A 25,774-nucleotide genomic window follows, 5' to 3' on the forward strand; every position below is an offset into this window, starting at 1 on the left:
GCAGCTCTCAGTGGCCACATCCTTGACCTTGAGGGTCCTCTCATTAGGCCTGGGGCTTGGGGAAGCTGTATCTGGTTTCCCATAACCCAGTATTTTGGGACAGCACCCCTCTCCATGAATTCTGCCTCTGCCCCTCCCACCTTATAGTAACCAGCCAAGGTTGCCTTCATCAAAATGCACACAGGTCCCGTTTAATGAGCCCCGAGTGATCGTGTCCCAGCTGCCCTTGTGAGAATAGAAAGGATAAGGGTCTCCACCCTGCTGCTCCTGGGGATGTCTGCCGAGGGGCAGAGGAATAGGACAGGTCTCCACTGCCTCCCCTCAGGTCTATGGTCTCAGCTGCCGCATGCCCCAGGTGCGTGCAGAAACTTCTCTTTACAGATCCCCACGCTGGGGATGTCATTGATGAGGCTTAGCACAAATACCTGGGCTTCCTCAGACCGCAGGGGAGGGACTAGAGTAGGGGTGGGGGATGGCGTAGGAGCAGCGGTGGAAGCTCCTTGGCAGGGCAGCTGGTGAAAGCGTGGAGAGGACCCTGAAGAGTCTTCGGTGGGTTTCCTTCTGCCTCCTCCCTTATGCATACCTTCTCCATTTCGACCCCAGCAAGGTCCCTTAGCCTGTAGTCTCTGTGCTCAGGGCTTTGGCGGCTGTTCCCAAGACGTGGCGCTGCCTGTATCCTCCATCCCATCCCGGGGGCCCTCGGCACTGCCCTCTGCAGTGCCCGGCACCTTCCATTCTAGCTGGTCAGCAGGTTTGGGTCTCCATGTGGCCAACACCCAGGGCGCAGGTGTCTCTGTTGGGGCCTTCCCAGAGTCTGCGGGAGGTAGTGGGGAGGTCCGGGTGGCCCTCCTGCCTCCCCCCTACTCGCCGGGCCCTCCCCTGGCCGCTGCTCCCGCTGGAGTCGCCAGGTGGAGGCCTCTGGTCCTGGTCAGTGGTACTGGCTCTGGCCCTCCAGTTCCAGCCCGTCCTGGAACTGAGCGGAACCCAGCTCCCTCGCAAAGCCCCTCACACTGCTCTCCTCTTCTCCCTCCTCAGGCTGTCTGTTCATGGTGCCGTAGGTGTGCCGAGCAGGGGAGGAGGCAGGGGACAGGTTCATCTCCGGCTCCTGCAGCACAGTAGCCACGTACAGCTGCTTGGGACAGAGAGGGGAGAAAGAGCTAAGGTCACATCTGGGGCCACGCCCTGGGCACGCCATTGCCCTCAAGCCCTACCCCCAGAGCTTCTGCCTCTCTGGACCCACGAGCCAGAGCCACGAGCCACGGATCCTTTCTTCTACCCCAGCAGCCCGGGGCCTGGCCATCCCCACCTGCTGAGGGGCCCTTAACCATTTAATGAGCAATTATAACTCGGAGGGTGAGTTAGTGCAGGCCTCCTAGCTCCCAGCCTACTGCTCCTCCAGTGCAGCCCCATTCATTGTTGGTTCCAGGTCAGGATGACCCTGGAGAGAGAGGATGCGAGGCTCCCCTCTGCTGGGGTCTGGAGAGACCCCATGCCCGGGCTAGCGCACTTTCCAATACAGCTTACGAGGCATGTCCATACCCGCCGTGGCGCGGATCACCGGCTGGCCCGGGAATCAGGATTTGGAACAGATTGCTACCTGAGGTCTTACAAACTGTGTCTGTGACACCCAGGAATGGACCCAGAAATGCACAGGAGGGCAGCAGACTAGAAAAACAGGAAGTACTAGGGACAGAGCTCTTTGTCATCCTTCGAAGTGGCTTTTAAACCAACTCCTTATTTTGAAAACAGGTAATTATGGGACAGAATTAAACCGTTCCTGTGTATTCATTTCAGTGAAACCAAAGTGCCCTGATGGATTGTTCCGTAGGAAGAATCTAGATACTTGTATAATGCCAAAGCAAACCCCCTGTAAACCTTTTGGTCATAAGGGGTAAGATGGTAACTGAACAATGGAAGAGGCCAGCTGTGATCCTCCTAACCTGGGAGTAACCAGTGTCATAAGTGGGAATAAATGGGATGTGACGCGTCTCCCAGTGTGGTGCACGGCACCACCTAGAATGTGTTTTAGCCCCTAAGGCTGAATTTGAACCTGTCCAGCCTCTGGATCTAACTAGTTTTCAGGAAATACAGGAGACCGTAAAACCCGTTATAAGACATCAGGAAGAAATACCCAGAAATATCCAGAAGGTGGGATATTCTGCAGGATAACCGGCTTGGAGTCTCTGACAAGTCACAAGAAAGAGACTGGGCTAAAATACAAGAGACGTGCACAGGCACCAGATTAATCTAGCACAGAGATCGGATTGGATCTTGATTTGGACATGTTGTAAAAGATATTTCTGGAACACTTGGGACAACTTGAATATGGACTGGGTCTTGGAAGACACAGAAATGTATATATATGGAAAGATGGAGCTTGTTAACTAAAAATGCAGATTATAAAAGAGTATGTACAGTATTATTTCAGTTTAGCAAAATTTATACATATACTTGGAAGAATATTTGCTAAATTATCAGCAGTCATCTCTGGGTGGTGGGAATATGAACTTTTTATTTTCTTATTTTTGCTTATCCGTTTTTTGCCCATAATTACATGCAATGTTCATATGCTACTTGCTTATTATCATGAAAGATTAAAAAAAAATCAATTCCAGTAATGTTTTTTAAAGCCCAGGCTTTAGGGGCGCCTGGGTGGCGCAGTCGGTTAAGCGTCCGACTTCAGCCAGGTCACGATCTCGCGGTCCGTGAGTTCGAGCCCCGCGTCAGGCTCTGGGCTGATGGCTCAGAGCCTGGAGCCTGTTTCCGATTCTGTGTCTCCCTCTCTCTCTGCCCCTCCCCCGTTCACGCTCTGTCTCTCTCTGTCCCAAAAATAAATAAACGTTGAAGGAAAAAAAAAAAATTAAAAAAAAAATAATAAAAAAATAAAGCCCAGGCTTTAGAGTGCGACCGACCTGGTTCAAACTTTGTTCTGTGACTTCCTTGCTCAGGAATGCCCTGGCGTCTAAATTAAATGATCTTTTGAGCCTCAGTCTCCCCATTTATAAAATGAGGATGAAAACACCTACTATGTGGGTGTATCATAAAGATTAGGAGCGTTCACAGCGAAGTGTCAGGTTCCTAAGAAGACTTCAATAACCGATTGCTAACAATATTCCAGAGGGCTCATCTTGGGAGGACCCCCGAGGGGAGATGCTATGCGAAGCAACTTCCCGTCGCCTCCCAGAGGAAATGTGCCCCTCTGTGCAGGAGTTTTTCCCAGTGTGAGGCAGACCTGCAGTTCTCTGCACGGGGTGGGGTGGGCACGTCCACCACTGTTGTGTCTGTGCACTTTTCCCCAACTCTGCCACGACTAAAGAGTCTCCTCTCCCACTGGGTCCTGCCGCCCACTCTACACTTCCACCAGGCCCAAAACTCTTCAGGTGCTCAAACGCTCCAGATTCTCTCTTCTGGGCCTTTGCACAGGCTGCTCCTCTAAATGCCCTTCCCCCACAACCTATTCCACCTAGCAACCCCTTCTCCCATTCCTGGAGTTGGATTAGATGTTCCCTCCTCCGGGAAGCCTTCCCCGAGTGCCCAGGCTGGCTGGTACCCTTCTTCAGTACTTCTCCAAGGCACCCTGGCATCGGGGCATGGGCCAACCCGGTACCCAGCTCAGTGCGTGCGTTGGTGGCCCCACATCTACACCTGTGGCAGGGACGTGGGTGAGTGCTCAGGCCCCTCCAGGCGTGGGAGCCAAGGCCCAGCCAGCCAGAGCCCTGCATTCTCAGTCGGCCTTATCTCTTCACAGGCTGATGGGCTCACTCGTGTGGCGCCACCCCTGCCTTACCATTCAGCGCGGGCCTCCAATAGCTCCCTGCAGCTCTGTCTGCGCAGCTCTGCCTGGCATCTGTGCCCTTGGAGGCAGCCTTCGGTCCTGAGGCCGAGCCCCAGCACGTCCCTGCGTCTACACGACTGAGCTCGCTGTGGCTGGGTTCGCCCTGACCTTTCTCTTCCTCTCTGAGATCCTTTCAGGGTTTGTCTTGCTTCTTCTATCTTCCCAGCTCTTCAGCCAGGGCCATGGCAGCACTTTGACCTGGGCCAAGTCCTGCTGTGTCAGGGGAGGGCGCCCAGGGGCCCCCCGTCTCCTCCCCAACACCCGGGGAGGGCACTAAATGCCGGTGGCCCCCGCCCCTGCTGCTGGAGTAGCCCACTCCTACAGGTACCCCCCTCCTGACCTGTCCCCCGGGGTGAAGGCACTGACTCACAAGGGAGGTGGGTGTGGAGGTGCTGCTGCTTGGCTCCATGTCAAACACGGTCTCCATCTCCTCCTCGGGCTGCAGCAGTGGGGAGAGATGTGGAGGGTCACACAGTGGGGGTGTCTGCCCTCTGCCCGCTCCCTCCCCGAATCTGCGCCTGGGCCTCTTGCTCCCCCGGAACGCAACTCGTCTTCTGTTTTCCATGACCTACGGCCCAGCTGGTAGGGCTGAAGCCCAGGGGGACAGAAGGAGGACCGGGATGCTGGGTGACCCTTCCAGAATATTCCATTCCCAAGGACCATAATGGGGGGGGGGAGTAAGGAGAATTGGTATTGGGGTTCAGAGATGAGCCTGCTTTGACTCTAGTAAAAGCCTTGGCTTCAACGGTCTCTTCTTTCCTCCTGGGGTTTCCCCCTCGATCTTGCGACCGGTCTGAGATCACGGTCTAGGTCCTCTGCCACCTTCGTTCCCTAGAGTGGACACCTGGGCAACCAGATCACATGGCATCGTTGTATCGGGAAGACAGGGCCAGAGGCATCGTCCACTCTGGTTCCTCACTGTCATGGCACTGGAGCTGGGGGTTGGAGGAGGCCGGGTAGAGAGGGTGGTGGGGGTCTGAGTTCAGGGCCCCCAGGTATAAGGCCACTACAGGCAAAAGGATCCTCTTCCAAGAGGCTTGTTCCTCTAACTCAGCAGGATACCAGAACTTTAAATCAGCTTACTTTCTTCTCTTTATATAACTTCATTTTAAAAGGACACAATTTACTATTATGAACAGAAAACCTGAGTTAGTTGAAAATAAGCAGAAATATAAGTAAACGTGAGCCGACAGAAAGACGGGTAACCATGAAAAATAACAAATGTTTTGGTCCCTGGAAATCATTCTAGCACACCCGTACTGACACGCCGCTCTGGGCACAGACCCTTGTTGGCAGGGTGCTCAGCGGGCAGGGATTGGCTCCCGTCTCTAATGATGAGGCTGACCCCACTGGCAATGAGCCAAAGGAGTCACGGGCTCCCAGAGAGCCAGGCCTCAACTTCAACAGCCTGGGGCTCCTCAAAGTGTGCTGACTATTCCCCTTCCCTCTTCATCGTCCTTCTCCATGCCCCACACTCCTGTCCTTCCCCCCATCCTCTCTCTCTCAAGCCTCCATCCTTGGAGTGGCACTCACAGCTCAGTGGCTCGACAGGCTCACATTGTAGGAGGGATGTGCCAGCAGCCCGCTGTTTGGAGGGGGCGGCAGAAGGGAGAGGAGGAGAGGACGGTTGTCTTTTAAAACTCCGCAGAGTGTGGGGGGGCCCGGCACCGGGGCTGGCTCACGGGCACACACCCATGCACACTGAGCTTGCACACCCCATCATCGGAAAGGCACCTTTGTCTCCGTGGTGCTGTGGGTGCCCAGGTCAGGAGTAGCCCAGAGCCGTGTCCCCAGGGGCCGGGGAGAATGAAGAGAGGAAAGTGAGGGCAACTCACCTCATAGTAAGATACCGTCCGGAGCTTCCCCAGAAGAGTGCTAAGGCAGGCAACTACCATGGAAATAATGAGCGTGGAAAGGGAGAAGAAGGTGATGTTGTGGAGCGAACCTGCCAAGGAGAAGACAAGGCCGTGGGGCTCCGTGCTTGAGGATGGGAGCTGTGGGCAGAAGTCTGCCAGCCGAGGTCCTGGGTCACTAGGGGCCACCCCAGCGCCTCTATGGGGGCAGAGAGGCCCCTGCCCCAATTTTCCTCCTAGCAACTGGAGTCAATGAGCCTGACCCATGAGACCATCTCTCGGTGCCATCTGACCAGTTTAGAATTTGGCATCTTATGGATTCCATGAAAAAAATTTAATTGCCTTAAGTATCCACTCAAGTGTCCATTAAACACGTCCTTCTCGACCCATCAGCTCACCTCCCACATCACAGTCCCTGGGCAGTATCTCTGAGTTACTTGCTCATGCCACTGCCCACAAATACAACCTCTGACCCACGCCTGTTTTTGTGAGCTCCTGGCGTGCTCAGTTATCTCTGCTAATGGCACAGAAGAGCAATCCAGAATTTAAGTCGCTGACATTTTGCTTAGGGATATTTGGTAACTTTTTTTTTTTTTTTACCAGTTTTCTACAGAAGTGAAGATTAAAAATCAGTCTTTACAGTCAGAGGCTAACACGTAGTGATGCTTATCATCGTGTTTCTATAACAGCAAAAGTGGCAAAGAGCTTCGGTATCCAACAATGGAGAGCTGACTGAAACGGGTAGAATTTAATGCAGCTGCTCAAAGTCACGTGCTCCAACAGTATTGCAGTAACGCAGGAAATTGTTCAGAACAGTATGCTGAGTGATGAAAGAACTTTATAAAACAGAAATCACAATTTTGCAAAGTAAGATTAAACCAGTAAACTCCCTCCTGTTCTGCCCTCTCCCCCAAAATATGCCCAGAGAATGAGGTCTGAGAGCAGCAGACTTCAGGCCCTGGATGAGATTATGGGTCATTCCAATTTTGATAATGTAATCTTTTACAGTTAGGGGAAAAATTATTTAAAAACTGAAGTCCGCTGGGCGGTGGGGAAAGGCTGGGCGATAAGACACTGGGAATGGACAACAAATGGATAATTCACACAAATTTAATTGCCATAAGTATCCGCTCAAGTGCCCATTAAACATGTCCTTCTTGACCCGTCAGCTCAAAATCAGGAACCTGTGATTTCCATTTTATAACGTTCGGGTCCTGTATCCTGAGAGCTGTTTCCAGCTGCCACCTCGACAGGAAGTAAGAAAATACGGACTTTGCCTTCTCTGCTCCACTGAGAGGATTAAGGTCCGGTGTCTCTGAGGACAGGCCAGTGTGGGGAGAAGGCAGGAAATGGTCTGGTGGTGGAGAGGATGGGGAGGTCAGTGTGAGCTTCCCGCCTCAGGGGACAGGACAGCAGCTTTGTGGAGCCAAGAGCAGGGGAAAAGCTGGTCATTGGGGCACACCCCAAATCCTCCTCCAGCTTTTCGGCAATCTGTAAGACCACGCATCTTCCAGGATCCCAGTGGGGATGCCACAGAATTGAGCCTGAGAGCTAATATTTTATCCTGCCAGCCTTGAGTTAGAATGAACAAATCTGAGTGGTGCCTGGGTGGCTCAATCAGTTAAGCATCTGATTTCAGCTCAGGTCATGATCTCGTGGTTTGTGAGTTCAAGCCCTGCGTCGGGCTCTGTGCTGACGGCTCGAAGCCTGGAGCCTGCCTCGGATTCTGTGTCTCCCTCTCTCTCTGCCCCTCCCCTGCTCACGCTCTCTCTCTCTCTTTCTCAAAAATAAATAAATATTAAAAAAAAAAAAAAAAAGGAATAATGAAGGAATGTGAAGTTTCTTGCTCCGGTGGTCATAAACCCAAATGCATACTATTTGGTCCGTGTCAGTCCCAGCCCTCCTCTTAGCCTCAAAGGTCTGCTGGGACTCTGATATAAGCCCCTTAAGCCTAGAGAAGCCACCTGGGTGGCTGTAATCCGTGAGCAAGCCTTGCTCCTCCCGGGCCTTTTCTGCTTTAACAGAGCAGAGGTGTTGTTGAGGGCTTTCTGCAGCAGTGGGGCGCAGGAGGAGGCGGGACTGCCCGGCAGGCCTGGTACCTACCTAATCTCAGAATGGAGAAGAACAGCATCCAGAACAGACCCAGGAGTGGCGCGAAAATGGCCTGGTAGACAGCAGCCATGTGGATCTGCTCGTTGAGTTTGGTGGGCGCGTAGGAGTAGTACATGTTATAGCGGTCCGTGATGTGCTTCATGCACAGGTACAGCAGGCCTGCGGGGCAGGAAGGCCGAGGCACATTCAGTGGTGATTCCTCAGCCGGGGCCCTGTGCTGTCCCAAGGCTCCTCAGGCCTGGGAAGCCAGAGTCAGGTCTGTCGGGGCAGTGAGGGCCAAGGACGGGGCGTCGGAGTTCTGTGGTGCCGACCCCCGGGACCATCAGCTTCCCTTGGGCCCCCAGAGCTTATTCTGCCAGTCTGGCGAAGGGTCATTCACTCGAGAAACATCCCACATTTGCAGCTACCCAACCTCCCCTGATCTGGCCCAGGCCCCTCCTCGCTCTGCTGACAGTCTGTCCCAGGTCTCCTCATGCTCCAGAAGGTGGCCTGACCTTGCGGGGCTCAGCTCCTCCGCCCAATATGAGGGTGGGCAGCCCTGGAGGTGTCCGAGGGAAGACTCACCAAAAGGGACAATGATGGGGCAGGTGATGCTGTATGCTACGACCACGCTGAAGACGTTCATCATCCACGCGTACTCTCGCCCGTACTGGAAGTCCATGGCGTGGCTCTAGGGCAGAAGGCAGGGGTCACCTGAGGTGGCTCGGTGCCCTCGGCTCGGCTGCTTCTGTGGCTTCTTGTCTATCCCGTGGGAGCCGGAAGGCAGCTCGGGCCTGGAGGCAGGCTCCCTTGCAGCCCCAGGACACCTCGCCTCTCACCTCGAGTCCCTCATGCTTCCAGCAGGCCCCCTTTCCTGACACCCTCCCAAAGGAAACTCTGAAGGCTGTGCTCAGGGAAGGGCCCGGCCCCCACCTTTCTGATGTGGACTCTCTCTGGCTCCGACCTGGAGAAGAAGAGGCGGGTGCTGTACAGGAAGAGTGACCCCAGGCGCAAGAGCTCCATGCCCGTGCCAAGCAAAGCTGCCGTGATCACATAGTTGACGAAGAAGGCGCCATTGTCTGGCAGGAACACACACCTGGGAGAGTGGGGGACAGCACAGAAGCCAGAGGGAGAGGGAAAGGGCAGGGATGTCAGAAGAGAGGTAGAGGGTAGGGGTGGGGATGGCGATTTTAAGCTTCATGTACACATGTGCCCCGGGCCCAATTTAAGTGAATGCGGGGCCTTCTGAGCAGGGATGAGGTTGGTGTACAAGTATGGATGTGTTGGGAAATACGTGCAACTGGGAAATACATGCAAAACACAATCAAAATCTAAAGCAGGGGTGCTTGACCGGGGTCCACAGACCCCAGAGAGTCCATGAGTAGAAATTTGGAGGTCTGTGACCTTGAAGAGTGAAAAGAATTACGTCTTTATTTTCACTAACCTCTAACTGCAGTGTAGCATTTCTTCCCATTAAGAGAACGTGGGCAACAAATCACAGCAACGTCAGCTATGGCTGTGACTCTGTCAGTAGTTGACATCAGATATTTTCATATCACGTTGCCGTTGCTAGTGATATATGACAATACTATTTGCACTCACCATCACTTCAAAATAAGGGTAGTTATTAAACAGGCTGCTGAATGACACATGCTAACTTTACGGGATCGACATTTTCCTGTCTGCAGCTGCGTACTTGGCATGGCTGGCCAGCTTCAGCTGGGAGTCATTCAGCCACCTGAATGAATGGCCGCATTGCCTGTTCTCACGTTGGTGACCCAGGCATCTCTGTGGCTGTCCAGTCGCCCCATCTACACAATTCTGTCCACTTGTTTGAAAAGAGAAATCTGTGAGCTCCCTGGGTATATTTCAGAACTCCTTCAAAAACTATTCTTTCTTGATGGCCTCAAAGTTGAGCCATAGAGCTACTCTCTCATACATAAACTGTATTGAAGATATTGACCTCACCAAAGATGAATATTCATCTCAGGAAAAAAAAAAAGTCCAACTTATCACAATTATAGTTTAACTGTAGAAACCTTACAGAATTCTGGTCCTTGCCCTATAAAGCAGGCTGTGAAAGTTTGCGTGTCATTTGCAACATGACATCTTTGAAAATTGGGATTTTCAATATTTTTAACCTGAAAACAACACAAAACAAAATCGAAATTGGCCGGATGTCCAACCTGACCCACATGTTGCTTTGTCAAAGATCCCATCACCTCACCCCAACTTAATGTTCTTCTGCTAGCTAACGGTGTCACACTAATGCCTTTAAAATAATAAAATATGGGGGCGCCTGGGTGGCTCAGTCGGTTAAGCATCCGACTCTTGATTTTGGCTCAGGTCATGGTCTCTCACACTCCGTGAGATCGAGCCCTGCGTCGGCCTCTGTGCTGACAGTGCAGAGTCTGCTTGGGATTCTCTCTCTCCCCATCTCTCAAAATAAATAAGTTAAATTAACAAAAACTAACACAATAAAATGTAATTTCAGCTTGCTTGTGTTTAAAATCCACTGTCCTGTTAGGAAATGTGTGCATAAAGATTTTATGACAAATTTGACTTTTAAAATATTTTGATAACACCATTTCAGTATAATTGTTTTTCTTTGTGATCCAGGTATTCTGTGCATCTACAGGCATCTATTCAGAGACTATGTAAAACTGGAAAAATCTGAATAAGCTCTGTGGATTGTATCAATGTCAGTTTCCTGGCTGTGATACCGTATTATGGTTATGCAAAATGTTACCAGAGGGGGAAACTGGATAAAGGGTACACAGGACATTGTGGGGGCCATTTCCTGTAAATCTACAATTATTTCCAAAACTTCATTCAGAGAAGGGATCCCAGGGCTTTACCAGATTGCCAAATAGGTCCATGGCCCGGGCTCTCTTAATGACAGCCTGTGTATGCATTCATCTCTACCCATGTGGGCAAATAAAGGACACACATATCTCCCTAGTATGGACCCATGGAAGCCCCAGCATACACTGGGAGTACACCTGTAGCATGCACTCTAGTACTCACTGGAACCGGATGGATGCCTGCTCCAGATAGTAGATGTCAAAGAGCCAGCGGAAAAAGACATTCAAACTAGAAACAAGAACAAGGTAGGTCCTTTAGTCAATGAACCTACGTGCTGAGGCTTGGGGTTCAGTTCCTCTTGGCCTGGCTTCCCTCCTGCTGTCCTCCCTTTCTCAATCCCTAGAGAGACTCTTGCATTCTAATATTCCAGCTGGACAGCCCATACTGCCTCTCTGCCTTTTTCGTGCTGGGCCGCCCCCACCCCTAACCCTTTGGCCTCTCATCTCAAGGCCACTTCTAGCAAACTTTCACCAGGTATTTCTCCCACAGTGCTCTCTCCCTCTTCCAAATTTCTACTGCAGGTTGGCTGTGTTTTTTCCACCTTGGGCTCTCAGCTGACAGCCATGCTCGTCTCCCCAGCTGGATGATAAGCTCTTTGAAGGCAGAGTTGACAGCTGACACCTTAGAGTTCACATGATACCTGGCTCATGCTAGGCTCATGACAGGCACCAGACTGTCCTTTGAGGAATGGATTTGCCACAAGCACAGGTAGGCCTACGGTATCTGAAACAGGAGGTCCCAACTCTAGGGTGAGCCTGTCTGAGAGAGGAGGGATAATTGGAGGTGAGGTACCTGGTCAGTCCCATAGAGGGCAGAATAACCACCATGAACACCAGAAAGATGTAGCACTTGTTCACTATGATCAGATTCTGACTTGATCTGAAGGGAACAAAGAAATACGAGATAAGAACCAGGGACCTAACTACAGAATGGCGGGAAAGACAGAGGCACCTGCCTGGGCTAGAAAATTGGTTGAACAGTGCATCCAATACCATCCCCACAGAGCGCTGAGAGCTATGCTGCAGCAGGGAAGAGTAGCATAATCAACTAGTGATGTCTGCCTTGGGCACGGGATGGGGAGGAGGGGCACACATGTGCTGCGTGCTTGACACCTTTGTTAGAGGGACATTACCAATGATAATCAGGATCCCTGCAGTTTTAATAATCAACATAAGCCACGTTCTTGGCCAGATAAAAGACCAGTAAGGGTTTCTGTCAGGACAAGCCCCCTGGCTTACTGCCTGGTAGGATGGTAGGAGCTTCTGGTGCAGGAAATAACTTTTGAGACCCACACAGCCTTCTGGCAAAAGCCCAGGATGTGGTACATACTTTCTACCCCACCAGCTACCACCATAGAACTATTAGGGCCAAATAGCTCCTATTGTTTAAAATGCTGGCGCTGCACGGCCCGGGCCACAGGTGTCTACAGTCAGATTGAGTTCACGGGCTCCTCTGCAACTGCCTTCCTGACCTTCTTCAGATGAGTCCTGCTCTTTCCTCCTCCCCCGGTGCCTTCTGTCTGGGGTTCCTAGCACTGTAGCTCTGCCTACAGCTCCATCGCCTCAGTGCATGGCTGGAGGCTGTGGGAGCAGCCCAAGAAGGGCTTGGTTTGGGCCTCACATGCTTGATATGGTGGTCCTATCTCAGGGTCCCTGAGCCCAGAGGCCCAGAGACAACTCAGACCCCTCTTTCAAAAAAAAAGTTAGTCTTTTGGGATGGTTCTGGGTATCAAATCCACCCCTATGTCAATTCCACTCCTTAGGCCAGATGGCTGGTGGGGGAGTGGGCAGGGGAAGGGGCCGGGGCTGAGCAAACAGCAGGGCTGGGAGAGGAGGCCCCCCCATCTCACCTGGTCCAGTGGGCCTCTAGGAAGGCAGAGAAGTAGACCATCAGAGGCATTATCACTGTAAATGCCCAGAGCAACAGGGAGGGGAAGAACTGGGTTATGACTGGGCTCTGTAGGGTAGAGCGGAGGAGGGCAGAGACACATCAGTGCAAGAAGCGCCCCTTCCCCTTCCGGGCCACCCCTGCTTCTCCCACACCTCTGGCCTCGTCTTCCCCGGCTTAGTCCCAGAGCAGGCTTGGTTTCCCTGAGGCTGCGCAGCGGACCTGGCCTTCTTCGTCAGCCTTCCTGGCCAGGGGTCTGCCTGGCTGGTGGCGGGCAGAGGCTGACACCCCAAGGTCAAGTTCTGTCTTCAAGGGGCACAGGTGTTCTAGGCTGAGGTCCCTAGAGGGATGGCCTGGGGTTTTCCTGGTGACTCCGCCCTAGGGCCAGAGCCAGCTGCTGTCACTGATATGGCAGAGCTCACAGAGAAGACACTACTTTCCCTGTGATGTCGTGTGAAAGGGGTATAGAAGTGGGTAAGGTGTGAAGGAAGAATCCCTAGGGTGGTGCTTTGTGGGCCTTCTGTGAGCTTGACAACAGAGGGCAGGAGGAAGCAGCAGCAGGCGTGTGGCCTGTGTGTGCACGTGTTGCTGGAGTAGGGATGGGGATTATATGCAAGTGGAGGCCTTCTAGGTCTGTTATAATGGCCTTGAGGCTATAGGATTTGGAGACGGGCCAGTCCAGTTTCTCTGATGTCCCATGTCAGTATGAAGCATCCTCTAACTTCAGGGGTGGCCCCTCCAGGGCCTACCGCCCTCAGCCTGGAGTGGGTGTGCCTGGCATGAGGGAAATGGAAGTCCTGCTTCTCTTGGATGGCTGCTTGGGAGCTGACCTCACACTTCCCCACCCTCAACCCTAACCCTCAAACCAGGGACCCCAGCTTGAGAGAAAGTGGGGAGTGCAGAGCAGTCACACTTGCCACACCCTTGCACCTGTTGTGCCTCCAGCTAGTCTTGGGTGGCCCAATCTAAAGACTGGACCGCCCATCCCCTGCCCAACTCCCCACCCCAGAACCTGCCTGCAGCACCACCACCCCCTTTCCTTCCTTGCCAGCTCCAGTCCCTAAGATAGGCAATGACCTGTGCATTTATCCCCTTTAGAACAAAGGAAACTCTACACCACCATCTACACAGCCATGGCCACCTCCACAATGGTGGTGGTGCAAGGGCTCTGGAGCCGCGTTCCAGGGGCCCCCCATCCCGTCCTCGCCTGGGTTCTTCCCTCATCTCCCTGGGGCCCCCATGCCTGGCCTGAGCAGAGGTGGCACCTGCAGGTTCTCAATGGGGCGGGTGACGTTGTACATGTCGATGGTGTTGATGATGATGGCAGGCGTGGTGAGGAAGAAGAAGAGGAAGAAGAGGAGGGTGTTGATTACGATAAAGCGGGCCCACCAATGGAAGCGGCGGACGGACAGGTGTTTCCTGGGGAGGGATGGAGGAGGGAGATGCACTTAGGACCTCGGGTCCCAGACATTAGACAGGCCCCACGTGCGGTTTCTTGCACACCAGCTGTAGACCCAGACTGCCCTGGTCTAATTCAGCCCCCTGGGCCCAGACCTGCTTGCAACAGGCCCGGATCCTCCCCTCAGTCACACCTTTTGTAAAGGCACCTGTGGTGGGCTGGGTTTGGGGGGCGGGGGCAGAGGCCGTGGTGCTCAGGAGAGGACAGGGCCCTGCCAGCCCAGTGGGAGCCATACGTGGGTAACAGAGTAGGAGAACGGGTCCCGATTCCCTTCCCACCCCTTCTTCAATCTCAGCGAAGCTCAAAGGAACGGGGGAGAGGAGAGCAGTGGAGGGGGGCGCTTACCAAATAATGTCTTTAGGGTGTGGGGCAAGGGCAACCCTCCAGCGGTAGGATTTGACGGTGGTGGACACCGAGGACTGCTGGGGGGACACGCCACACTGGATGTACTTGTAATCTTCCTGGATGCTGCAGAGACGGTGGGGGCGGGGATGGGCAGGAGAGAGAGGTCTGGGTGTGAGGACAACAGACTTAGGAGAGGTCTCATGCCAGGGTCCTAGAGAGATGGACCCCACTTCCTAGGGACTCTTGAAGCCTCAGATATGCCTCTCAGGACATTGGAGGTGGGCAGTTCCTAAAGCCTAGTCCCTGGAGAAAAGGGGCACAGAGGGAGGGACCACCCCGGAAGGGAGGGGACCACATGGTTCTCAGTTAATGTCCTTCCCCCTTAATAGCAGTGACAGCACAAAGACACGCTCTTTGAGGTTGGTGCCAGAGGTACTAATTTCAGCCTCATCTTAGTATTAATAGCTACCACGTGAGTTCTTTCTGTATGCCTGACACTGAGCTAATGGTTGATGAATATAGCCCCAATTGCACGGCTTACTAAATTGAGGTGCCTGAGACACAACCAAAGAGGGGCAGATGCTGGCCCTGGGTCTTTGGTTTTCTAATTCACATCTCTGCTGTAATTAAACCTCAGATCCTCTCTACCGAATGACAGTGTGTCGGAAAAGAAACAGTGTTGTCTCACGTTGGTATATTGTTTGATATACCATATATACTAAATAGAACACATATCCCTTCGTATCCCTCTGGGAGGTGGACAGGGAAGATATAAGGAACCAAATTTGACAGATAAGAAATTGGAGAGTATAAGCGACTTGCAAAATTGCACACAATTGTATCTGACTAAATTCTAGGCTGTTCCACTGCTCCTTTGTAGGGTATGGGTGAGTGAAGACCAAGTGTTATATACAACCAGGCTCCCTAAGAGAAAGGAGGGCCCCCACAGTCCTCAAGGGACTGATTCTGGGGTTCCCATCTATTTGACCCTGTCCTTAGGATCCTTCCAGAACATTCCAGAGTGCATCTAACCCACTCCCTATCAAGGTAGAGCTGCCAGAGGCTGGGGCAGAGGAGGGAGGAGGCTGTAAGGCTATGAATTAGGGGAGACCTGCAGCAGGAGAGGAGAAAGAGCAAGCAGAGCGTCTCTACTCTGACTCTTTCACCTGTGGTGAGGACAGGGGAATATGTAATGGGGGAAAAATGGCTTCACTCTTGTCAAGGCCTGGAAGAGGAACCAAGATGGCTACTCTTAACACCTCCGTGCTGAAGCAAGGACCTAGGGAATGGGGAGCCCAGGGCCTGGGTATCTCTGGAGACAAGCTGAGCCTGGCAGCTGTGGGGAAATGGATGCAGACATGCTCTGGAAAGCAAGATGGCGGCTGCCTGCGGAGAACACAGCGGGCTGGAGGGGCGGTCAGAACATGGCAAACTAGAGGGAGGTTCTCTCTCTTTCCCCCCTTGGCTGGAATGAGGTGAAAGAGGATGGTTTCAGAGAAGCAGAAGCCCACTCGCAGGGCTGGGCTGGGCACAGCAAGCTGCTGGCCCTGGCACTCACTGCTTCGTCATTCTGGAGTCCTGGAAGGTGACAAAGATCAGGTCCAGGCGCTTCAGCCGAACGCGGTTGAACTCAGCGTTGAACTCATCAGTCAGCTGCTCCTCCAGCTCACTGTAATATTGTTCTGCATCTACCTGGGGTGAGATTTGGCCCTCAGAGCTGGGGAAGCCAGAGCTCCAGGAAGACCTCACCTGGGCATTGGCTTCTTTCCACTTGAGTGGTGGGCCTGAGGCCTTAGTTCCGTTCCCAACCCCCTTCAAAGCCTGGCAAAGAGCTCAGGATCCCAGTGGGCTCCAAGATCGCAACTTGAGAACAGGGAGAGGCTGTGACTCTGAAATTAGCTCCTTGCTCTTAGATCTGGGGAAGGTAAGGCACACCTGGGGGTTAGGGGGTGCTTTTGGACTTGGGCTGGACTCTAAAGGAGCGTTAGAATGTGTCTGCGGCATTTTTGGAGAAGAGGGATGATTCTTTTTCTGGACTGGCTAGAGTTCGGTCCTACCCTGTGGCCTCCTCCTAGCCACGGTGGTTGGGTAAGAAGATGGAGCCCAGTGCCTTCAAATGTTTCAGTCCTAGCCCTTTGAGAGCCTAAGGCCTGGCACCCTACAGCAGTCTACTGTGTTCTCTCTGGTCCTCCCATCCAAGACTAGAAGTGGGCATGAGCAAGCCTCCCTGGATCACCCAAGAAAGGCTTCAGCTCCTCTACATTCTCAACAGGGAGGCAGGAGGGAGGAGGAGGGAAAAGAAGGGAGGAGCTGGGTGCCACAGCACCAGAGCAGATCTGAATGGGGCCCAAGGGTCCAGAGCCCTGGACAGAGCTGGAGACCCAGTGCCCCAGCCCCTCCTCTGCTGTGTCCCCTGATGCCCGGGCCAGGTACCTCTTTGAAGCAGGTCCAGCACTTGCAGAAGCACAGGTGGGAACAGGGGTGGATCTTGATCATCACCTTCCCATTCTTCTTGGCCTTGGCAGTGTAGTAGAGCCGGCCCCGCATCGCATGGCGCCTGTTGGCCAGTGGGCAGTGGGAGGAGGGATCTTGTGGCTGGGGACCAGCAGAGCCACATCCTCCCCTTGTACCCCCACCCCAGATCCAGACAGACCCCGCTGCAGACTCACCTCTGATCATCCAAATCGATCAGGGTCCTGACGTCATAACAGAAGTGGACTCTGGTCACCACGCATCCTGGATAGGCCTCACTGTAGCCACAGACATGGATGCTGAACTAGCCTGTGGTGCTGGGAATATGCCATCCTCCCCACACTATCCACCCCCCCGGAACTATAGCCCACAGGGCTGAGTGGCTCAGCTGTCTGTGGTCCCTGATTCTTGGATGGGAGACCCCATTACTCGTTCCTAAGGTCAAATTTCAGAGTTGATCCCCGGTCATCTAAGATTTGCCACATCCTTCCCATATGGTCCAGAATAGAGCCAGGTGGGGACAGAGCTAGAAATCGCTGCCCACGAGAAATAATTATCTCCTGGGGCTAGGACCTTGGGTCACGAAAGACGCTCCAAGATGACCTGCTCTAGATAACTGGTCCAGGAGCTTGCCAGGCATTTGGTTGGAGCAGCAAGGGAAGGGAAATTTACACCCACCATGCGCATGCCATGCGGGAAATCCCTTGACTTCAGAAAGTCTGCTCTGGCCACAGGGCCTCCCCCTTTCTGGAAAGCTAATCCTGAGCCAAGCCCAGGATGAGCTATCACCTGGGGTGTCTCTCTTGCTCCACCATCCTATGCCAGCTTACTACCCACATGAAGAATCAGGCAAGGTTACCGGGAAGAGGCAATCCACGCTTCAGTCCATTTGACCGACTTACTGAAAATGCTTAATGATGATTTCTGGGTCTTGGATGTCCGTGGGGACATAGGTGATCATTAGTGTCCTGGTGACCTAAGTGGGGAAGGCAAATGGAGAGAGAAGAGTGTGTTTACACAGGACTCCTGGATGTCTGGGTCTTTGGTGGCCCAGAACTGTCTGGAACAGGCTTGCTACTCAACCAGGCTGCCCTCTTGCTGGGGAAGCTCAGTGCCAGCTTCCCTGGCCTGTGTCCCCAAGGTCAGCAGGCTGTGGGCTGCGGGAAGCTGCAGGCAGGCATGCCACGCCTCTGTTATTCTCCGTGATCCTGATCCAGAATAACTGCCAACGAAAGCTGAGGTCAAGGGAGAAAGAGGCAGAAGCTGTCAACAGGGAGGGCCGGGGAGGGAGCCTGGAGCTCCGGGACTGGCAGGGGCTGCTCCCGCTCCTGGCTGACGGCACGGCCTCACCCTGCCATCACTCTGGCCTCCCTGCACCTCTGCTGTGCCACGGGATGTCGCGAGAAGTCAGTGGGGCCGTCTCCAACATTACACTGGGCAGGGGGTTAGGAGGTGAGCTAGACTCTGGGGAGGTGATGGGGAAGCCCTTCAAATGTCTTCCTGACCCATCCCCTCAGGGTGACAGTGAGCTGCAAGAGACAGGAGTCTCAGCAGATGCTTCTGGTGACGAAAAGGAAAGCTGATGTAGCTGAGTCCATACTGCTCAGGGGTGCCCAAGCCACTAGGCCTGCAGGCCAAAGCATTCAGAATAACCTTTCAGGGGTATGTGGATTTGCGATCTGGGGTGGGGTAGAGCACATCAGTCCTTCAAGATGGATGGCGTCAAGGGAGCTGGTCCTACTCCACCAGAGCCAAGGGTGTTAGTCTTCATGGATCCCCTTCCCTGCCACAGTCTGGACGGCCCGCACACCCTTTCCCTTGCTGGGCTGGTGCAGGTGCAGGTGCGGGTGTGGGTGAGGGTGAGGGTGAGGGTGGGTGTGCTGGTGTGGGTGAGGGTGCGGGTGCAGGTGAGGGTGGGGGTGCGGGTGAGGGTGAGGTTGAGGGTGGGGGTGAGGGTGAGGGCGAGGGTGTGGGTGAGGGCGAGGGTGTGGGTGTGGGTGAGTGTGCGGGTGAGGGTTGGGGTACAGGTGGGGGTGAGGGTTGTGGTGCGGGTGCAGGCGAGGGTGGGGGTGCGGGTGTGGGTGAGGGTGCGGGTGAGGGTGTGGGTGAGGGTTGTCGGGTGGGTGAGGGTGAGGGTTGGGGTGAGGGTGAGGGTGCTGGTGCAGGCGAGGGTGGGGGTGTGGGTGTGGGTGAGGGTGAGGGTCGGGGTGTGGGTGAGGGTGGAGGTGAGGGTGCGCGTGAGGGTTGTGGTGCGGGTGCAGGCGAGGGTGGGTGTGCTGGTGTGGGTGAGGGTGCGGGTGCAGGTGGGGGTGTGGGTGAGGGTTGGGGTGCAGGTGGGGGTGAGGATTGTGGTGCAGGTGAGGGTGGGGGTGCGGGTGAGGATGTGGGCGAGGGTGGGTGTGCTGGTGTGGGTGAAGGTGCGGGTGCAGGTGAGGGTGGGGGTGTGGGTGAGGGTGTGGGCGAGGGTGGGTGTGCTGGTGTGGGTGAGGGTGCGGGTGCAGGTGGGGGTGAGGGTGAGGTTGAGGTTGAGGGTGGGGGTGAGGGTCGGGGTGTGGGCGAGGGTGGAAGTGAGGGTGCGCGTGAGGGTTGTGGTGCGGGTGCAGGCGAGGGTGGGTATGCTGGTGTGGGTGAGGGTGGGGGTGTGGGTGAGGGTGGGGGTGCTGGTACAGGCGAGGGTGGGGGTGTGGGCGAGGATGGGGGTGAGGGTTGAGGCAAGGGTGGGGGTGGGACTGCGGGTGAGGGTGTGGGTGAGGGTTGGGGTGCGGGTGGCGGTGGGGGTGCGGGTGAGGGTGTGGGTGCGGGTGAGGGTGTGAGTGAGGGTGAGTGTGCAGGTCGGGGTGCGGGTGGGGGTGCGGGTGAGGGTGAGTGTGCAGGTGGGGGTGCGGGTGGGGGTGTGGGCAAGGATGGGGGTGAGGGTTGGGGCGAGGGTGGGGGTGAGGGTGAGGGTTGGGTGTGGGTAAGGTTGAGGGTGGGGGTGGGGCTGCGGGTAAGGGTGTGGGTGAGGGTTGGGGTGCGGGTGGTGGTGGGGGTGCGGGTGAGGGCAAGGGTGCGAGTGAGGGTGAGTGTGCAGGTGGGGGTGCCGGTGAGGGTGAGGGTGCGGGTTGGGTGCAGCTCAGGCGGGCAGCGCTGAGGGCCCACCTGCCGCCCTTGGGCCTCACGTCTACACCCTCAGGGCAGCTGTGCACTTCAAGCGCCTGGACTGCCAGTAGCAGGAGCAGGTGTGAAGCGTCAGGGCCCCAGTTCAGGCTCCACTGCTGATGGATGGGGAGTTGGTGGGAAGGTGCCCGACTGCCCCCCACCCCACTCAGGTTGGGAAAACTCGGGGGGGGGGCATGTTCTGCCTGATCCCCAGGCTGCCCAAAGTGCCCGTTCCTTAATGGCTGCCTCTTATCTGCATCTTCTTCTCCCTCCCACTCCCCCCCACCCAGCCCAGTGGTTTTTCCTAGAATCACCTTCAAAACAGGCGAGTGCTGTGCTATTCCTTATCGCAGTGCCTGCTTGGGAGGATACTGGGCCAGGACCTGGGGTCTCTGACCTCAGAGACTGTGGAAGGGCAAGGAACTTGGGCATTCCCCAGCAGGGGGCACTGAACACTGAGGATGGGAGCCCCCCTGCTGGCCCAGGGGTTCGTTAATCCTTTAGTCTGTGGATGGTGGGGGTCCGGGGGTCTTTGGAGAGGGGCCAGGCAGCGGGGTGTAGCGGGAGGAGGCACCTGGGACAGCTGTTTGCCAGCTGGCTTGGCAGAGTTTCAGTGGTTTACCACCCAGGACAGCTGCGCTAGGGGCCAGGTGCTGATTCACCGGGCTAAGAGCAGGAGGCTTGCGCCGCTCAGGTGAGACTGCCCCCTACAGGTGTGCAGAACGTGCCCGTGTGGGGTGCCTCTGCAGGCTGGCAGTGGGACGGTCCAGCTGGGGAGGGCTCTGGCTGGCAGGGAGTAGTTCCGGGAGTCCATTTCGCTTACTCACCTTATGGCTCTTCTTGGGCACAAACCCTAAACAGTGATGGGTCATGAAGACGAAGTTAATGACGAAATAGAGGAAGGAGAAGCAGCTATGCAGCCACAGGACCTTACTTCTGCCAAGAACAAGACACAGGAGGGGTGAGACCATCCTCTCCCACCCCATCCGGTTCTCCCCTGGGCCACCCTCTGGTGCATCCAGACACTGGGGCACCTTGGAAGGGGACGGCCATGGTAAGAAGCGGGTGCCCCATGTGGGCTGCTGAAGGCTGACGTTTGTTGAGTGCTTCCTATATGGCAGACCCAGGCTGGGACTAGATGCTTTATGTACATTTCTCACTAGACCCTAACACCATACGAGGGTGGTACTGTGACTATCTTCATTTCATCAGAGTGGCGGGTGGCCTGTCCGAGGTCACTTCTAGCCAGGGCAGCCCTGGCAGAGGAAGCGCTTTGACTCCTCACCACTGTGCTGTGCTGCTGGCGGCCGCAGCTCAGGCTCCCATGGCTGCCCAGCAGCCCAGGCGGAGGGGTCATCTGACCTCTGTGGCGAGGGACAGGGGGTCACACTCGCGTCCAGAGGGAGGAGGGCCCGGCGGGTTTGCTCTGCCTCTATGGGGTAGGAAGGGCGGTGGCATGCGGGCTTTGGGCTCAGATGATGCTGTCCCGGGGCATCTGGCCAAGCTGACTGTTCAGAAATAGGGCCCACCTTATTTGGTGCAGTCTGAGGAGAGAAAAGCTGTGTCGCTTCAAAATATCTCCTCGCCACTCATCCCAGTGCCTGACGTTTCACGTAACATCCCCCTCCAGCTAGGTGTCTCAATCTTCCTTTCCTGAGAGCTGGCAAGTTTATACGGTCTCTAAAGAACATTCCTGCTTTCTGCCAATACGGATTTATGGATTTTGAAGGGTCTTTCCTGCCCTATTAAAATTAACATCTTGGGGGCGCCTGGGTGGCTCAGTCCGCTAAGCTTCCGACTTCAGCTCAGGTCATGACCTCGTGGCCCGAGAGTTCGAGCTCCATGTTGGGCCCTGTGCTGACAGCTCAGAGCCTGGAGCCCGCTTCGGATTCTGTGTCTCCCTGTCTCTCTGCCCCTCCCACTCATGATCTGTCTGTCTCAAAAATAAACCAACATTAAAAAAATTTTTTTAATAAAAATAAAAATTGACATCTTGTTGGGAAGGTGTAGGCACCGCACCCCCACCGTGGTTGGCCGGGGAGAAGGTGGTGAATTCTGCTCTGGTGTCGGCAGCACCGGGGGAGGAGATGGCTGGAAGGGGTGCTAAGAGGATGCCACAGCCCCATTCTGCTGATTTGGGAGTTTGATGGATTGCAGGGTGCGGGGGCAGAGGGGCCGGGGTGGGGCAGGAGCGTGTGAACCCCCTCTCACACCTGAGGCTTCGGCTTTGTCAGGAAGTCAGCCACACCTGGCCGAGACACCCTGGGGGCCTGTTTTCTCAGCAAGGACCGGCAGGGCCACATCTGGCTCAGTACAAGTTGATCTGATCAGGTTGGCTGCTGTTGAAATCCACGAATCACGTCCAACAGTTCTTTCTCCACCACAGACTAGACTAGTAATAAAGCTCAGGGTGGCAGTGCATTGCCCCAGACCCAGGGTCAGCTAATGGCACAGGTGGGGCATAAACTCAGGTCATGTGGTTCCTCAGTCCCCCTGCTGTGGGAATCAGGTCTACACTTTATTCGGTTATATGAGGGTTAACTTGCTCTATTTTGTGAGCAGGAAATAATACCTCAAGCCTCTGCTTGCTACAGGGTCTTTGCCACTTGGGGGCTGGACATATTAAACAAACAGGACCATCTTTCCAAGTCTTCAGGAGTGGCCAGTTTGGGTAGTTCTACCTACTACAGATGTGGGGACACTGAGGCAGCAGGAGTCCTGCCCCCCTAAGAGAATGCAACTTCTGGCATCCTACTCAGTGCATGGGTCCCAAGGAAACCAGGCCTTTCTTAGCAGCAGAGCAGTGCCCATGTTTTTGACCCACAAGTTGGACCTTCTCTCCCCACCAATAACCCTGAGCCAGTAGAATGGGAGGTAAGACGATCAGGTACCTACTCTATGGAGACATTGACAATGGTGGTCCGACCGAAGTGACTATTCCAATCTGAAAGAGAAGAAAGTGACTGATCTCAAAGCTGGTTCCTTGATTGAGTGAGTGTGGGAGCTGCTTGCGTTCGAGGTTCCCAAATGAATGCCCGGGGTCTAGAGATGCCTGCCCACATCCTCCCCTCCCCTCTTGTTCCCCAGAACTTGCCCCCACCTCCCCACAAAACCAGAAGAGGCCTCTTCTTCTTCCCGAGACTGCTGGTTGGGGCTCTACAGCCAGGTCTTGACGAGGCATCTCCAGTGCCCAACTGGATCAAGCAGACACCAGTAAATGCTTATTGAAGGAGCCCAGGGCCCCAGCACGAGTGGAGGGAAGAAATCAGTAACACTGTTACCCCTGGCAACAATCACAAGAATGTCACATTGCCTCCTTTCGACAGAGTAAAGCCTTCTGGCAAAATGTATTAGTTTGTCAGTTTGGACATCTCTGGGTATTATGAAATGTGTCCAGAAATCTTGCGTTGATATACTATACATATCTATGTTACATGTAATATAACGTATCATTGCCAACACACAAGCTCTTAGGAAGGGAATCTGGAAAGACAGAAGTTACTGTGGCAGTGGTATCTCGTGGCACATTGTGTGCTACCTTGAATTAACTGAGGTCTGCCTCTGGCTGAGGAGAAACAGACGCCTGAGGAATCAGGGTACCACTGGCTGCCACATGGGCACTTAAGGTGCTAAGCTACACCACTTAGTTGTACAGCCTTCGGCTCCGTACATCTTCACATTTCTAAGTGAAATACTGGCTGTTATTCACCGGACACTCACTACGTGCCAGGCTCTGGCATCGTCTCCCGATCCCCATGACAGCTGAGGATCTGAGGCCTGGAGGGATTGATGTGCTTAATATAATAAGAAGTCATTTGCTAGATCGAGCAAAGGTATTTTCTGGGAAGCAGACACGGGTCAAGTCTACACCCACAATGTCATTCTGTCAAAAGGACCCTCTTATAACGAGTGTGGCTAGACTTCCTATCAGACCAATTTTACACTTCCAGTGCTATGTCTGTCACAGAGGGGATGGGGAGAGATCAAGTTCAGGGATCTTTGCGGTAGGTCACATGCCATAAAAAGGCCTCTGCAAAGACCTGGCAAGATGTAGGGTGGAGCTGCAGGTAAACATTCAGCTCCAGACTGAATTACTACTGTGTGTCTGCCATGGGCCAGGTCCTGGGCCACACTTGTGATGAAGGACGCCCCAGGTCCAGTCTCCACATGGGAGGACAGAAGTTTGGGTTATCCTAAGGTCACATAACTAGTTTCGAGATGTGGACTTAAATTTTAGATTTCTAGACTACCAAGACCCAAGCTCTGCCCCGCCTACCAGGCCGCCCGTTAGGTCGAGTGGCTCAGGCGCAGGGCGCGCTGAGCTCCACCTACCCAGAACGGTTCCAGTGTAGTTGATGGGCAAGATGATGCCCAAGGAGGGGATGCAGAGGATAAGCACAAAGATGATGAGATGATACTGGAACATGATGTAGATGCGGGCATCGTCTCCACACTTGCTAATTAGATCCTCGTTCCTGGAAGAGACACACAGACAAGGACACGCCTCAGGAGCCAGCGTGGCCACAGCTTAAGTTGGAGGGAGGTAGAGAAAAGGAAGAGAAGATTATCAACCTACCCCCAAGTTTTCTTTTCTTTCTTTTCTCTTTTTTTTTTTTTTTTTTTTTTTTTTAGAAATATCACCCTTCATCTCAAAGCCTCTGTTATGCCTCAAATGTATTTCACTGAATTTCACAGGCATATCGAAGGCAGAAGTTATGTTACAGACACTCACTCAGGAATCCAGAAGCACTTTTGAAATCAAGCATTCATTCCATCTTTTATTGCTTCTTCATACATTTTGAGTGCTTGCCATGGTGCGTGCACCAGACAAACCACCAGCGAGATCAAGATGCATCCTATTTTTTAAAAAGTTGTTTCTTTTAATGTGTCAGTTAAAAAGGAATTCTTAAAACCACAAAGAGATATCACTCCATACTGCCAGATTGACCAAAGCTAGAAAGTCAGACAATACCAAGTCTTGGCAAGGGTATGGGGGCACTGGGAGCTCTCCCACATTCATGGGTACGACTCCGGCAGAGCCACTTTGGAAAGCAGTTGGTATTATCTAAGGAAACTGAATGTATGCACAGCCTATGACCTAGTAACTCCAGGTCTAGTATTAACACATACACATATCAAGAGACATGTATAAGAATCTCATAGACGCCTTGTTTATAACAGCCTCAAACAACCTAAACGTCTACCGAAGGTGGAAATGGACACAAGAATTGTGAGATAATGTATGTATATACATGATATATATATATATATATATGTATATATATGTACATATATATATGTATATATATAATGATATATATATATAAAACACTGTAAAAATAACGAAATACTATACAGAGATAAAAATGAATGACCATAGCTGAACCTCACAAACACAATGTTGAGTGAAAGATCCAGGGACAAACAGTACATATTGTATGGTTTCGTATACAAAGTTCAAAAATAGGCAATATAGAACTATGGAGTTAGAAGTCAGGATACTCTCCCTTTGGAGAGGAGGAAGTGATGGAGTGTTGGCAATGTTCCAGTTCTTGATCTGCTTTGCTGTAATTGAGCTGGACATTTATTTTTTGTGGACTTTTCCATGTGTGTGTTATACTTCAATAAAAAATTTAAAAGTATGGGGCGCCTGGATGGCTCAGTCGGTTGAGTGTCTGACTCTTGATTTCAGTTCAAGTCATGATCCCAGGGTTGTGGGATTCAGCCACACATGGGACCCTGCACTGAACATAGAGCTTGCTTAAGATTCTGTCTCCTTCTCCCTCTGCCCCTCTCTCCTGCTCATGCTCTCTCTCTCTCAAGAAAAAG

General features: G+C 53.6%; 1 protein-coding gene across 1 annotated transcript in view; it reads right to left on the minus strand.

Annotated features, from left to right (window-relative positions):
- Positions 1–345: 345 nt before the first annotated feature.
- The window catches only part of TMEM63C (transmembrane protein 63C), a 34,406-nt gene continuing 8,977 nt past the window's right edge, over positions 346–25,774 (minus strand). The window contains exons 5-22 of the mRNA XM_047079878.1: positions 24,278–24,420; positions 22,841–22,889; positions 20,773–20,881; positions 17,710–17,783; positions 17,005–17,085; positions 16,769–16,892; positions 15,894–16,027; positions 14,336–14,458; positions 13,797–13,950; positions 12,494–12,600; positions 11,437–11,523; positions 10,807–10,872; positions 8,713–8,875; positions 8,365–8,470; positions 7,792–7,959; positions 5,671–5,780; positions 4,206–4,274; positions 346–1,132 (exon numbers count right to left, since the gene is read on the minus strand). Of these exons, the coding sequence (XP_046935834.1) occupies positions 929–1,132; positions 4,206–4,274; positions 5,671–5,780; positions 7,792–7,959; positions 8,365–8,470; positions 8,713–8,875; positions 10,807–10,872; positions 11,437–11,523; positions 12,494–12,600; positions 13,797–13,950; positions 14,336–14,458; positions 15,894–16,027; positions 16,769–16,892; positions 17,005–17,085; positions 17,710–17,783; positions 20,773–20,881; positions 22,841–22,889; positions 24,278–24,420 (2,071 nt within the window). The 3' untranslated portion in view covers positions 346–928. The remainder of the gene's footprint in view (positions 1,133–4,205; positions 4,275–5,670; positions 5,781–7,791; positions 7,960–8,364; positions 8,471–8,712; positions 8,876–10,806; positions 10,873–11,436; positions 11,524–12,493; positions 12,601–13,796; positions 13,951–14,335; positions 14,459–15,893; positions 16,028–16,768; positions 16,893–17,004; positions 17,086–17,709; positions 17,784–20,772; positions 20,882–22,840; positions 22,890–24,277; positions 24,421–25,774) is intronic.

This window comes from Lynx rufus, unplaced genomic scaffold (assembly GCF_022079265.1).
Source record: "Lynx rufus isolate CCGP_SWC_20201006 ecotype Redwood Valley unplaced genomic scaffold, mLynRuf1.p SCAF_17, whole genome shotgun sequence".
Classification (NCBI taxonomy): domain Eukaryota; kingdom Metazoa; phylum Chordata; class Mammalia; order Carnivora; family Felidae; genus Lynx; species Lynx rufus.